The following is a 12509-nucleotide window of genomic DNA, read 5'->3' as shown; positions in this document are numbered from 1 at the left end:
GGGAGTGAAGAGGAAGAGAGGCAAAGTAGGTAGCCTACTCTTCTGAGAAGTTAGGATGAAAAAGCAAGACATACTTTCTTCTAAGATGTTTTCACTCTAAAACCTTCAAGTTTGGCGGTTCATTCTGTTTTTAAAAAATAAATTTATTTATTTATTTTTGGCTATGTTGGGTCTTCATTGCTGCATGCGGGCTTTCTCTAGTTGCGGCGAGCGGGGGCTACTCTTCGTTGCGGTACGTGGGCTTCTCATTGTGGTGGGTTTTCTTGCTGTGGAGCACGGGCTCTAGGAGAGTGGGCTTAAGTAGTTGTGGCACGTGGGCTTAGCAGTTGTGTCTCGCGGGCTCTAGAGCGCAGGCTCAGTAGTTGCGGCACACGCAGCATGTGGGATCTTCCCGGACAAGGGCCCGAACCCACGTCTCCTGCATTGGCAGGCGGATTCTTAACCACTGCACCACCAGGGAAGCCCTGGCGGTTCATTCTTGAGTGGCTTCTTGTCCTCCATTGCTCCCTCTTTCCCAGTCTGTTTCTCACAGGAACCCAGGTCTGATCACGGCTTAATGTCTTCCAAAGTTTGTATCAAAGAAATAGTGATTATTGCCAGAAAAATTTTTTTAAGTTAATTAGGGTCGATAATGCCTCAGTTCCAGCTCTTATTTTTAGCAAAAAATAAGTCTTGTTTTTTGCTCTTTTTAAGAAATTATTCAGTTTTATGTATTCCCAATAACACCCTTCTTTGTCCCCTATTATAGGGACGAGAAGGTGCAGAGATTGAACCTTGGGAAGATGCTGATTACCTTGTTTACAAAGTCACGGATAGATTTGGCTTCTTACAGTAAGTTGCATAGTTTGAAAGCTAACTTTTAAAATTATGTTTCTATGGTCTCCTATTTCGTTGATTTTCTTTATTTTTAATAGCATTGCTCTGAATAAGATTCCAGGATTGATCCTGCAACATGCTTTTTTTATTAAATTCCTGGAATTTTTAACCTCTGTGATTGAAATTGAACTATAGTTAAGAATACAGTCTTTAATATTCATTGTGTTTTAGTAAGAACATTAAGTGCAATGAATGTGTTATATTAATAATTTAGCAGAATTAAGTGGAAATCAATAACAACTTGTATTTCAAAAATAATTATAAAACATTTTATTTTATGTAAATGCATTTTAAAAATAATTAGCAGTTAGAACTTTAGTATCGTGCAGCCTGAAAATGAGCAATGAAAAGAAATGCCACTGATCTTCCTTATGGTGGGAAATGTATTCGTGTTATTGCTTCTGAAAATTAATTCCATTTATCCTGAGTATGTTATGTAAGGAGTCGAGAGAGGTCTAGAGCACTGTAAAGTAAAGTAGTTAAAGTGGTTTTGACTCTTAAAAACATCCTGAAATGATGTGAATTTGCCTGTTTGGTTCTGGCTTTGTTTAGTAAGATTCCCATGGGCTGGAGACTTTTCTGCATCTTTGTAGTTTGTATGGTTCCATACAATTTAGTGATTATAAAACCTACTACTACCTACTACTACATACAATTTAGTGATTAACCTACTACTTATTCACATTTATCCTTTCCCAGTCTCATTTATTATAAAGAGGAAGAAGCCAGGGATTTTTATGTTATGATACATGATTAAATTTTGAAGGAGGAATACAATTTCTTAGGGAGTTCATAGCAGTAACTTTATAGTACTCAGACCTTCTTTTTCCTTTCTGTTCAGTTTTCTTGCATTTAGAAAGTATTTTGTTGTATCTTGTTTTTCTCAGGGTGATGCAAGCAAACAGAAACAGTTCTGGGAGTTAGAATGTATGCTCTTCTTCTGGCTTTGCTGGTTTCAGTTAACTATTTCACACCTTATCTGTGAAACAGAAATCATTAATTGCTCTACATACTTAGGGGTACTTGAAACTTTGAAGAAATAAAATGATAGAATACTACATACAGGTCTAGACAAACGTAAGGTGTCATTATGCTACCTAATGATATCAGCATATCCGAAATGTTCTCCTGCCTAGTTCTAATTAGAAGACTGAATTTCAGCAGACCAACAGAGCAGTGTGTAACTGTGATGAAAATACTGTCCCTAAGGGAAACCCCCACTTCGGCTTTTTTTTTTTTAAGTAAATCAAACTTGGCCACAAATGTGACAGGAAATGATTTTACATTTGTGTGGGTTAATGTGCAGATCTGAGGTATGTGAATGCTGTTTGGAAGGACACTTCGAGCATTTAGCACTGTCAAGATCAGTGGGTCCCAAAATCTCCTGCACATTAGAATTAGTTGGAAAATGTTTGTTTGTTTGTTTGTTTAAATAGATAGCTGGGTTGTATCCCAGATTCTGATTCAGAAGGTAGGATACAACTCAGCTGATTTTGACCTCCCCAAGTGTTTGTGATGGACGTGAACCACTACAAAGGATGTTATCATAAAATGGTCTAATATAGGACAAAATACGTATGAAAAATCCGTGCATTCCAGAAGGGTCTAGGAATTAGCTAAATACTCTTTTCTCATTGCTTGAAACAACTAGGTTCTGGCCCAAGAGCCTAGCCTGTGTCTACAGTCTAAAAATCACACTCAGTTATTCCATGTTTCTTTTTACCTCTGTGCTGAGGTCCATTTGGCTCTGAGGTCCATGTGGCTCTAGTGGGAAAAAAAGCCAGTCAGTGATTTACCTTAATAATATTAGCTAATATTTATTGAGCGCTTACTGTGTGCCAGGCACTGTTCTAAGCTCTTAACATGGATTATTTCTCTCAAAACTTCTTTGGGATAGGTACTGTTTTTGTCTTTTTTTAGATGAAACTGAAGCACAAAGAGATCAAGCAACTTGCCCAGGTTGCGCTCGCAGTAAGATTGGGGAACTGACCGTGGCAGCCTCAGGGCAGAGCCTGAGTTCTGACCTTCTGCATTCTATTGCCTCTGTAGTTTTAATAAGAGAAACATCGAAGAAGCTCTTCGAAATGCCTAGAAAGAAAATTAAAGGGGGAAAGAAGAGTGCCTAAGGAGAGGGATCTGTTTGAAATGATCCCACTGGTGAGCTCACCGGTCTTTGAAAACGAAGCCCAACCAGTCCTCATACTGCCCCCCTAAATTTTGTATTAACTCCATGGTGCAATCCTAAAGCAGGCAGCACAAACAAAAATAATGAAGCATAGAAATGGATTTTAGTGTGATGTTAGGCTTTACTGAATTTCACCAAAGGCATTGATTTTTGTTACAGTGCTTCATTTCAGTGAGACGCTTTCTCCCAAGGTTGCTGCTGGGTTTTTTTGTGCTATTGAATAAAGTCACCTGGCGTAGGCATTTAGACGTTGCTCCCTGTCACACCTTGATCAAGCGCGTTTCTTTCTGCTGTCTTAGTTCTTTGTAATTTCTGATTGGTTCTGTGATAAACATGCGTTTTAAGTGTCAAGGTCAATAAAATGGTACAAAGTAACTTTGCAGCCTTCTCTGAAGGCTGCTGACTTCATATCTAATTACAGTTTTTGTAACTTAAATTACTTGTTATGATATGTGGAGAAGGATGACAGTAATTTACAAATACAGTATAGGACTAACTTGGTTTTATAACAGATTTCACAATAAATATAAAAACTGTTGCCAAACCAGCCTGGCGTGATGCTGGAACAGGGTCGTCTTTGTTTAGTACGCAGAAATGGGGAGCTGTCCCTAGCTGCATGCCTGTGATGGACTTGTATCTGGAGAATGGAGAAATCGAGCTTATTTAAAAACTTAGAGAACTTTCAGTATTTGAACTTTCAACACTTTTTTCAAAAATAGTCACTGTCAGTCTGCTCGACAAAGAATGCTTGGTATTTGGATAATCATAGATAATGCTTTTAGGCCACAAGTTATTAATAGAAGAATTAGAAGGAAATTGTTTCAAAAATAAAGATAAAATTAATACCAAGCTTCAGATTTTCAACTACTTATCAAAATGTGTATATTTATAAAATTTAGCACATTGTCTGTAGTTTAATGTGACTATATAAATATTTGTAAGCCAGAATAATGGTGTTTTTGTTTTTAAAGAATATCTGCTTTAATGACGAGGCCTTGAGAACTCTTTCTACCCATCCAATAATTTTGACTAGAGTAAATCTAAACTTAGGCAAAATTTGCTACAAAATCAGAAATAAAATTTAGTCAGTACATTGAATAACTGATTTTCACAAGTTAACTTTTATGTTTCCAAATGAAAGTTTATCTCATAGTTACAGAACTACTCCATTTGAGCTATTGAGAAATTATAAGCACATACACTCTAATTAGTAATTCTTTTAAGCTTAATAGCAGATAAAAGAAAATAGATCCGGGTAAGGTCCCTGTGTTTCCAGTGATGACTATGTTGTTGTTTTTACTTTGTGTATTTCTACAAGGCGTAGCTTCTTGCTATCAGCTTGGTGTTTTCTTTAAGCAGTCTCTAGGTGCCTCTTTCCATTAGACGACAAACCTTCGTTTTCTAAAGCAGGGGTAGGAAAACATTTTCTGTAAAGAGGCAGATATTAAATACTTTTTGGCTTTGTGGACCATATGGTTTTTCTTACAGCTATTCAACTCTACCATGGTAGCCTGAAAACAACCATAGACAATATATAAATGAGCATGGTGGTGTTCCAGTAAAACTTCATTTACAGAAACAGGCCGATGGCCAGATTTCATTCAGGGGCTGTAGTTTGCTGATCTAAAAGAACACTGCAGTCACCCAGATTTTGGTCTTCCCTTTCTTCTACTTGGAGGATATTTAGGTGTCACGGTAAGGATGCATACATGAATACAGGCATGCATTCATCCTTCCCTTCATACATTCATTCAGCAACATTAGTACACTCCTGCAGCATGCCAGCCATGGTGCCTGAGGCTGCCACAGTGTTTCACGTGTGTATGTATACATTGTGTATAGCTCTTGATAAGGCATAGTTCCCTGTTTTCTCTTTGGAAGGCCGTGAAAGAGTGTATGCCAACACAGAGACTAGAAGAGGAAAAGTTCTTGGGAGATCAGTGTTGAGCACATAGCAGATTTTGTATGAAAGATTTTAGAAGCGGAGCAATAGTGCAAGAAAATTCATGAATGGATCACATTCTATCTATGAGGTCTTAAGACTTTATAAAATTCAACATCCATTCAGGATAAAAACTCATAACAAAATGAGTATGGAGTGAATGTACCTCAACATAATACAGGCTACATGACAAGCTTGCAGCTAACATCATATTCAGTGATGAAAAACTGAAAGCTTTTCCTCTAAGATGAGGAACAAGACAAGGGTCCCCACTCTCACCACTTTTATTGAACATAATATTGCAAGTCCTAGCCAGAGCAATTAGGCAAGAAAAAGAAATAAAACACATCTAAATTGGAAGGAAAGAAGTAAAACCAGCTCCATTTGCAGATGATATGTCTGTCTATATAGTCTCTGAAGACTCCACTAAATGTTGGAACTAATAAACGGATTCAGTAAAGTTGTAGGATATGCAATCAGCATACAAAAACCAGTTGTATGTCTGTACCCTGGTAACAAACTATCAGAAAGAAATTAAGAAAACAGTCTCATTTACAATTGCATCCAAAAGAGTAAAATACCTAGGAATCTCAAGTTAACCAAGGAGATGAAAGACCTGTACACTGAAAACTGTAAGACATTGATGAAATATAAGTAGACACAAATAAATGGAAGGGTATTCCATGCTTATGGATTGGAAGAATTAATATTGTTAAAATGTCCATACTGCCCAAAGCAATCTACAGATTTAATGCAGTTTTCATCAAAATTCCAGTGGCATGTTTCCCAGAAATAGAACAGTCAATTATAAAATTTGTGTGGAACCACAGAAGCCCCAGAATAGCCACAGCAATCTGGAGAAAGAAGAACAAAGTTGGAGACATCATGCTTCCTGATTTCAAACTCTGTTACAAGTTACAGTAATCAAAACAGTATGGTACTGACATGAAAGCAGACACGTAGATCTGTTAAGAGTCTGTGCGTATGTGGTCAATTAATTTATAACAAAGGAACCAAGAATATACAAAGGGGAAAGGACAGTTTCTTCAGTAAATGGTGTTGGGAAAACTGGACAGCTACATGCAAAAGAATGAAATTGGACCACTATGTTATACAATACCCAAAAATCAACTCAAAATGGATTAAAGACTTGAACATAAGACCTGAAACCATGAAACTCCTAGAAGAGAAAGTAGGTGGTAACCTCCTTGTCATTGGTCTTGGTGATGATTTTTTGGATTTGACACCAAAAGCAAAGCCAACAAAAGTAAAAACAAACACAAACAAACAACAAGTGGGACTACATCAAGCTAAAAAGTTTCTGCATAGCAAAGGAAACCATGAAGAAAATGAAAAGGCAGCCTACTGAATGGGAGAAAAGATTTGCAAATCATATATCTGATAAGGCAGGGGTCCCCAACCCCCAGTCTGTGGACCGGTACCGGTCTGTGGCCTGTTAGTAACCAGGCCACACAGCAGGAGGTGAGTGGCAGGCGAGTGAGCAAAGCTTCATCTGCTGCTCCCCATCGCTCGCATTACCACCTGAACCAATCCCCCCACCACCGTCCGTGAAAAATTGTCTTCGACGAAACCAGTACCTGGTACCAAAAAGGTTGGGGACCACTGTGATAATGGACTAATATCCAAAATATACAAAGAACTTATACAATTCTAGCCAAACAATCCAATAAAAAAATGGGCAGAGGATCTGAATAGGTATTTTTCTAAAGAAGATGGCCAACAGGTACATGAAAATGTGTTCAACATCACTAATCATCAGGCAAATGCAAATCAAAACCACAGTGAGATATCACCTTGTTCCCGTTAGAATGAATATCATCAAAAAGACAAGAAATAACAAGTTTTGCAAGGATGTGGAGAAAAGGGGACCCTTGTACACTGTTGGTGGGAACGTAAATTGGTATAGCCACTATGGAAAATAGTATGGAGGTTCCTCAAAAAATCAAAACTAGAACTACTGTCTGATCTAGCAATTTCACTTCTGGGTATGTATCTGAAAACACTAACTCAAAAAGGTATCTGTACCCACCATGTTCATTGCAGCTTTATTCTCAGTAGCCAAGACATGAAACAGCCTGAACATCCATCAACGGATGAATGGATGTGTGGTGAATATATTCAGGGGAATATTATTCAGCCATAAAAAAGAAGGAAATTCTGCCATTAGAAACAATATGGGTGGACCTTAAAGGCATTATACTAAGTGAAATAAGTCAGGGAAAGACAAATGCTGTGTGATGTCACTTATGTGTGAAATGTAAAAAAAGGAAAACCCAAACTCATACATATAGGGAACATACTGGTGGTTGCCAGAGGCGGGGGTAGGACCTGCCTGGCACAGACCATGTAGCCTGAGCAGATGATTCGCACCATTCCACAGATGTGTGCAGAACTTGGTTCTGATTCAGTGTTGAGAACAGGCACAGTTAGGTCTGTTAGTCTTGTTTAGTGAATAGGAGGACACTGAAGAGCTTGTCCTCTGGTGGCAGCCAGAGTTGGCACTTCCTGTGCAGTTAGGAATGTTCAGTGTTCAGCGTTAGGTCAGGATCTGCTCAAATCAGCTGCACAGAAGGTTGCTCTTGCCCAGGGCAGCCCAGCCCACTCACCCCAGAAATACCATTGTTGGTGCACACAGAGGTTGCCAGATGTTCTTATTCTTTCAAGATGTCCTTGCTGACCTCATCACCTAGCAAGTACATTCCAGTAGTGTTGACAGGCCTTCTTCTGCCAGTAAATGAAGAATGGATGGGTGCCATTCATGCATCACTGGTAATTCATGCATTACTAGTAATCAGGATTACAAATCAGCAGGGAAAGTTAGACTAAGAGCCTAACAAAAGCTATTTAAAAAAAAAAAAAGGTGAGTAGGCACTTCAAAAAAAAAACAACTTATATTTAATCCTCATATTCTTTTTCTTGAGAATTGGTTTCTTAGCCTGTTTTTCATATACTCTTGCACAATCTGAAGATAGATACTTATCTAAGTTTGAACCCACTGGGTTAGATAGTGCTGAACATCTCTGTACTAGGATGAGTGATGGTGTCTGAGTGAAAATGTTAGTTTTCTTATCTGTGAAATGAGGGGGTTGGACTATCTCTCTGAGATCTCTTTTGGCTCTTACACCTTTTGGTCAGTTTCATTGCTGTAGCTTCACGCTTCACCTAAGGACTCTCCAGAGTAGCAAAAGAGTGCTTTTGAAAACGTTGGACTCTTGAATACTAACATATTGTACTCTTAAAAGTGTTATTATCTGGTGTCAATAGAAACTAAGGGAAGAATATGGATAGTTCTTGTCAAAACATCAGTACTACTTATAGAGCAACTCAAAGTACATAGCACTGTCTACAGATAGTACATGGTTTTCATATTACTGACAATTAATTCAAGAGTCTCAGAATGTTTTATATTGCAGGTGGTATCACAAAATTACCGTATCAGAGAAATGGATTTGATCTTTTATTATATTTACATTTTTTAAAATTATTCCCATTGAAGTTTTGACAAATGAAGCTTTCCTTATTTACAGAATAAAAATTGAAGTTTTCTTTTTAATTCATAAATCCATGGGAGACAGTTTTATTTCCTTATACTAATTTTTTTGAACAATCATTTGTTACAGGCTGTAGTTGAAGACAGAAAGTGGAGGTGATGGTCTAGGGTAGAGGTTGGCAAACTATGGCCTATAAGCCAAATCCAGCTCACCACCTATTTTTGTAAACGTTTCATGGGAACAAAACCACACTCTATTTACATGCTGTCAGTATCTACTTTCACAGTGCGACATCAAAGTTGAGTATTATGAAAAACACTGTGGGGCCCACAAAGCCTAAAATATTTACAATTCAATATTTACCTTTGCAGGAAAAGGTTGTTGACTCCTGGACTAGAGCAGTGTTGTCCAGTAGAACTTTCTGCAGTGGTGCAAGTGTTCTCACTGTATCTGCATTGTTCAGTATGGTAGCTGAACCATGGCTAATGAGGCTCATAACTGAAAGTTTAATTTTATTTCATTTTAATTTACATTTAAAATTAAACAGCCACCTGTGACAGGAGATGACTGGATTGGACAGAGTGTGTCTAGAGATTTGAAGACAGGGGACGTGGTTACAGAATAGCTCATTGTTTTATGTTAAATTCAGTGGAGTGGAAGCTTACGTAGCTCTTGAGATGATAAATAAATGGTTGTACATCATGTTTACCTACAGGTTTATAATGTTTTAAAAGTTTGCTCTGGTTTCAACTATTTCACATCCACTGTTTTTCCTCTGCAGCGAAGAGGAGCTCCCATATCATAATGCAGCTATGGAACGGGTAAGTCCAGCTCTGCGTTTGTTTACAGTTACTGGGGAATTACGTTCATCAGAGGAATAAAACCTGCCACCTTTGTGATTGTGAGTGCCGTGTTATATGTCAGTGCTGTAGTCATCGTTAGAATTTGACCCTCATGTTTCTTACTGTAAGAAAGTAATTAAATTAATGGTGAAATAATTTTAGATTTTATGGAACTTCTGATAGGTACTTGGAAAAAAGGAGAGGTAGGCGTTAGCAGAGAGTGCATTGGGCGCGGGTAGTTCTCCATCGAGGATGCCTCAGGACTCGGGCCTGGTGAGAGCACAGAGCTTGGGAGCAGCGAGAGCCTGGGCCCCTAAAGTGTACAAGTTTCATGGGTGCCTCTAAAGCACGATGCGGCTCCTAAAGCCGTGGTCCAGACCAGCAGCTCTTTGGAACATAACTGTGCCATGAGCTTTTAATCACATTTTCCACAGACAACAACAAAAAGAGTTTGCTGTAGTCAAATAAGTACATGTGCATTTTGAAGACTTACATATAGTAAACTCATCAGTTTTTTTGTAACTCAGTGGTTCCCCTTTCTTCATTGCACTTGGCTGGGGAGCTGACTCCATAGCTGGGTGTGCATGAGAACCAGCGACTGAATGTCTAAGGTTGCTCAGAGCCTCCCTCCCCCTCTCCATTGTTTTATGTACCTAAAAATGAATTGTAGAATTTATGATTTGAGAGGGAGGCTATTGATCGGGGGGATTATTCTCAGTTTGTTTATGTTTGATGGGGGAAGGAGGCTGGGTTTCAGACAATGGAGGTAAAATTGGAATTGGAATTTGAAAAATATTTTAGAAAAGCTTTCTAAAATAAAAAATTTCCTGAAAATTAGAACCGTAGCATAACTCTGGATAAAAAGTGCCATTTTACATATACCGTGTAGAGAGCCCTACGGGTACTTCCTGCGGTTAAATTCTCTTGTGACTGCCTGATTCTGTGTCATAACCTTGATGTTTGGGCAAAGAAATTTCTTTCTCTTAATAAAGCTCTATTACTGCTTAGCAACTATATATCAAGCACGGGTCTAGAATCGAGGCCATAGCCTGGAACATCAGGATCAAATACGGCATAGTTTCTGCTCTGAGCGGCTGGCTGTTCATCCAGTGACTAGAGGCAGGTCAGGTGAGACAGTAGTGGGAAGTGATAGTGGCTTTCAGGGGCATGGTGTGTGCAGCGTGCCCTGGCAGTGGTGCTGGTGGAGAAGGCGGGCCCCTGCGGCCCAGGGATGCAGGAGAAGGAAGTGACGGCGCTTTCTACCAATTCTGCCCCTGGTGAACTTCTACCAGACCACTTGGAAGTGGGCACACAGGGATTTGCTTGTGTCCACGTTCCGGCCATTCTCTCTCTGTTAGTGCCCTGACTTGGCTAATCCGTGGACCCTCTGGATCCCACAACTGTTATGTCTTCATTCCCCTCTCTTCCCAGCTCAGCTCTGCCACAGGCTGGGACCGCCCCCTCCCCCCTCCTGCCCACTTCTCCTGGGCTGAACTTTGTGCCTCTGCAGCGCCTGCACCTGAGCGGCTCAGTGCTACTGGGAAAAGACTCTCAACTGGGATGACTGGTTTTACTTTACATCCATGATCACAAACCTCAGCTGGATGTTTATGCTGCCTGGACATCATACCGCTTCCTCCTAGCGAATTTCTGCTCCCATTTTAACTAGTGCAGCTTCCCATTCCCTCTCAAACCTCCAGTACCTCCTTCTCTGGCCTTGCCCAGCCGATGTGCTTGCTTCGTGTTTCCTATTTCTTATCTCTGCACTGTCACACCAAGTAGTCAGTTCCCAGTGACCCACCCATGCATGTGATTGGTTGCTTAGCCTCACTCTCACACGTTCCCACTTCTTGGCCTTCAGAACCCCCTACTCTCCACATATTCTTCTTTCCTCACTGGCTGCTCTTTCTCCATTTCCTCCACTTGTTCCTTCTCGTCTCATGACTTTATCCTGAGCCCATGGCTCAGGCCTGGAACTTCTCTTTCCTGTCTGGATCTCCTCCTCGGTCATCTCATCTAGTCTTTTGGCTTTAAACGCCAGCCCCCAGACTGTGTGTGCATTTCAGTGTCTAGACTTAGTGTCTGGCTTACTCCATACACTCAGATGTCTTAAAAATGTCCAAACTGGGGTTTCTGTTATTCTCTTCAAATCCATCTGTGAACAAGCTTCCCATCTCAACCAGTGGGAGCGCCACCCTTCCAGGTTTCAGTCTAAAAACTTCTGAGTTGTGTTTGACCATCCCCACACCTCATGTGTCAGCTCGGCCTTCAGTGTGTGTCCACAGTCTGATGACTTCTCAGCATCCGCGCTTCTGCTGCCTGGTCTGCTGGAACCTCTCTTCTGGGGCTTCCAGCTCCTTTCTTCTGCTAGTGTCCGCTGTCTGTTCACCACAAGAGCCGGAATGATCCTGTTAAAATAAGAGAGAGCATGTCACTCTTGATGGGAACATCCTGCCTGCTCTCCAGCTTATCCACAGTAAAAGGGAAGGTCCTTAGAATGATCTCAGAACCCCTTGTGACTGGTTTCCGTGAGTCTCTCCTCTCCTGCTCCCATCTCTTGCTCACCCACCGACCTCCTCAGTGTTCCCCGACCAGCCCGCCATGTTCCCTCTTTCAGGCTTTTGCCTGGCTGCCTCCTCTCCTGGGGAGCCCCTCCTCCTACCCCCAAGAGCTACAGGGCATGGTCCCTCATCTCCTCCAGGTATTTACTGTATGACGCCACCTTCGGAATAAGGCCCTCCCTGGCATCTCAGCTCTTACGTTGGGAACTCCCTCCCCCCTGCATTTCAACTATCCCCCTCGGTCCTTTGTTTCTCTCTTTAGTACTCACACTGTTTCACTTACTCAGTATTTTACTTATATCTTTATTTTGTCTGTTTCCTCACTAGGATGTAATCTCTAGGAGGGGGGTTTCATCTGCTTTGTTCACTTGTATCCCCAGAACCTAGAGCAGGGCACATAGTACGTGCTTAATAAATGGTGGCTGAGTGAACGACCAGGTGAACATAAAGACTGTGTTATGTCATTAAACAGGTGAATTTAAAGGTTGGCGGAGCTTGTCCTTTCAAATGTTGACAGTGTGCTTTATTTGAGAAATGAGGGAGAAAAGAGTTGGAAGGTACCTTATCCATATTTGGCAGAATAAAAATCTG

At 40.5% G+C, this 12509-nt stretch overlaps 1 protein-coding gene across 2 annotated transcripts in view; it reads left to right on the top strand.

Annotated features, from left to right (window-relative positions):
• Positions 1-12509, top strand: part of USP6NL (USP6 N-terminal like) — a gene marked incomplete at its 5' end in the record, with an annotated part of 102580 nt that overhangs the window by 45437 nt on the left and 44634 nt on the right. For both annotated transcript variants that reach the window (XM_082647573.1, XM_082647574.1), the window contains 2 exons: positions 749-831; positions 9297-9336. In XM_082647573.1, the coding sequence (XP_082503699.1) occupies positions 749-831; positions 9297-9336 (123 nt within the window). The remainder of the gene's footprint in view (positions 1-748; positions 832-9296; positions 9337-12509) is intronic.

Source organism: Grampus griseus (assembly GCF_964374135.1).
Source record: "Grampus griseus genome assembly, chromosome: 2".
Classification (NCBI taxonomy): Eukaryota; Metazoa; Chordata; class Mammalia; order Artiodactyla; family Delphinidae; genus Grampus; species Grampus griseus.
The sequence above is the reverse complement of the archived record's forward strand: the minus strand, read 5'-3'. Positions and strand labels throughout refer to the sequence as shown.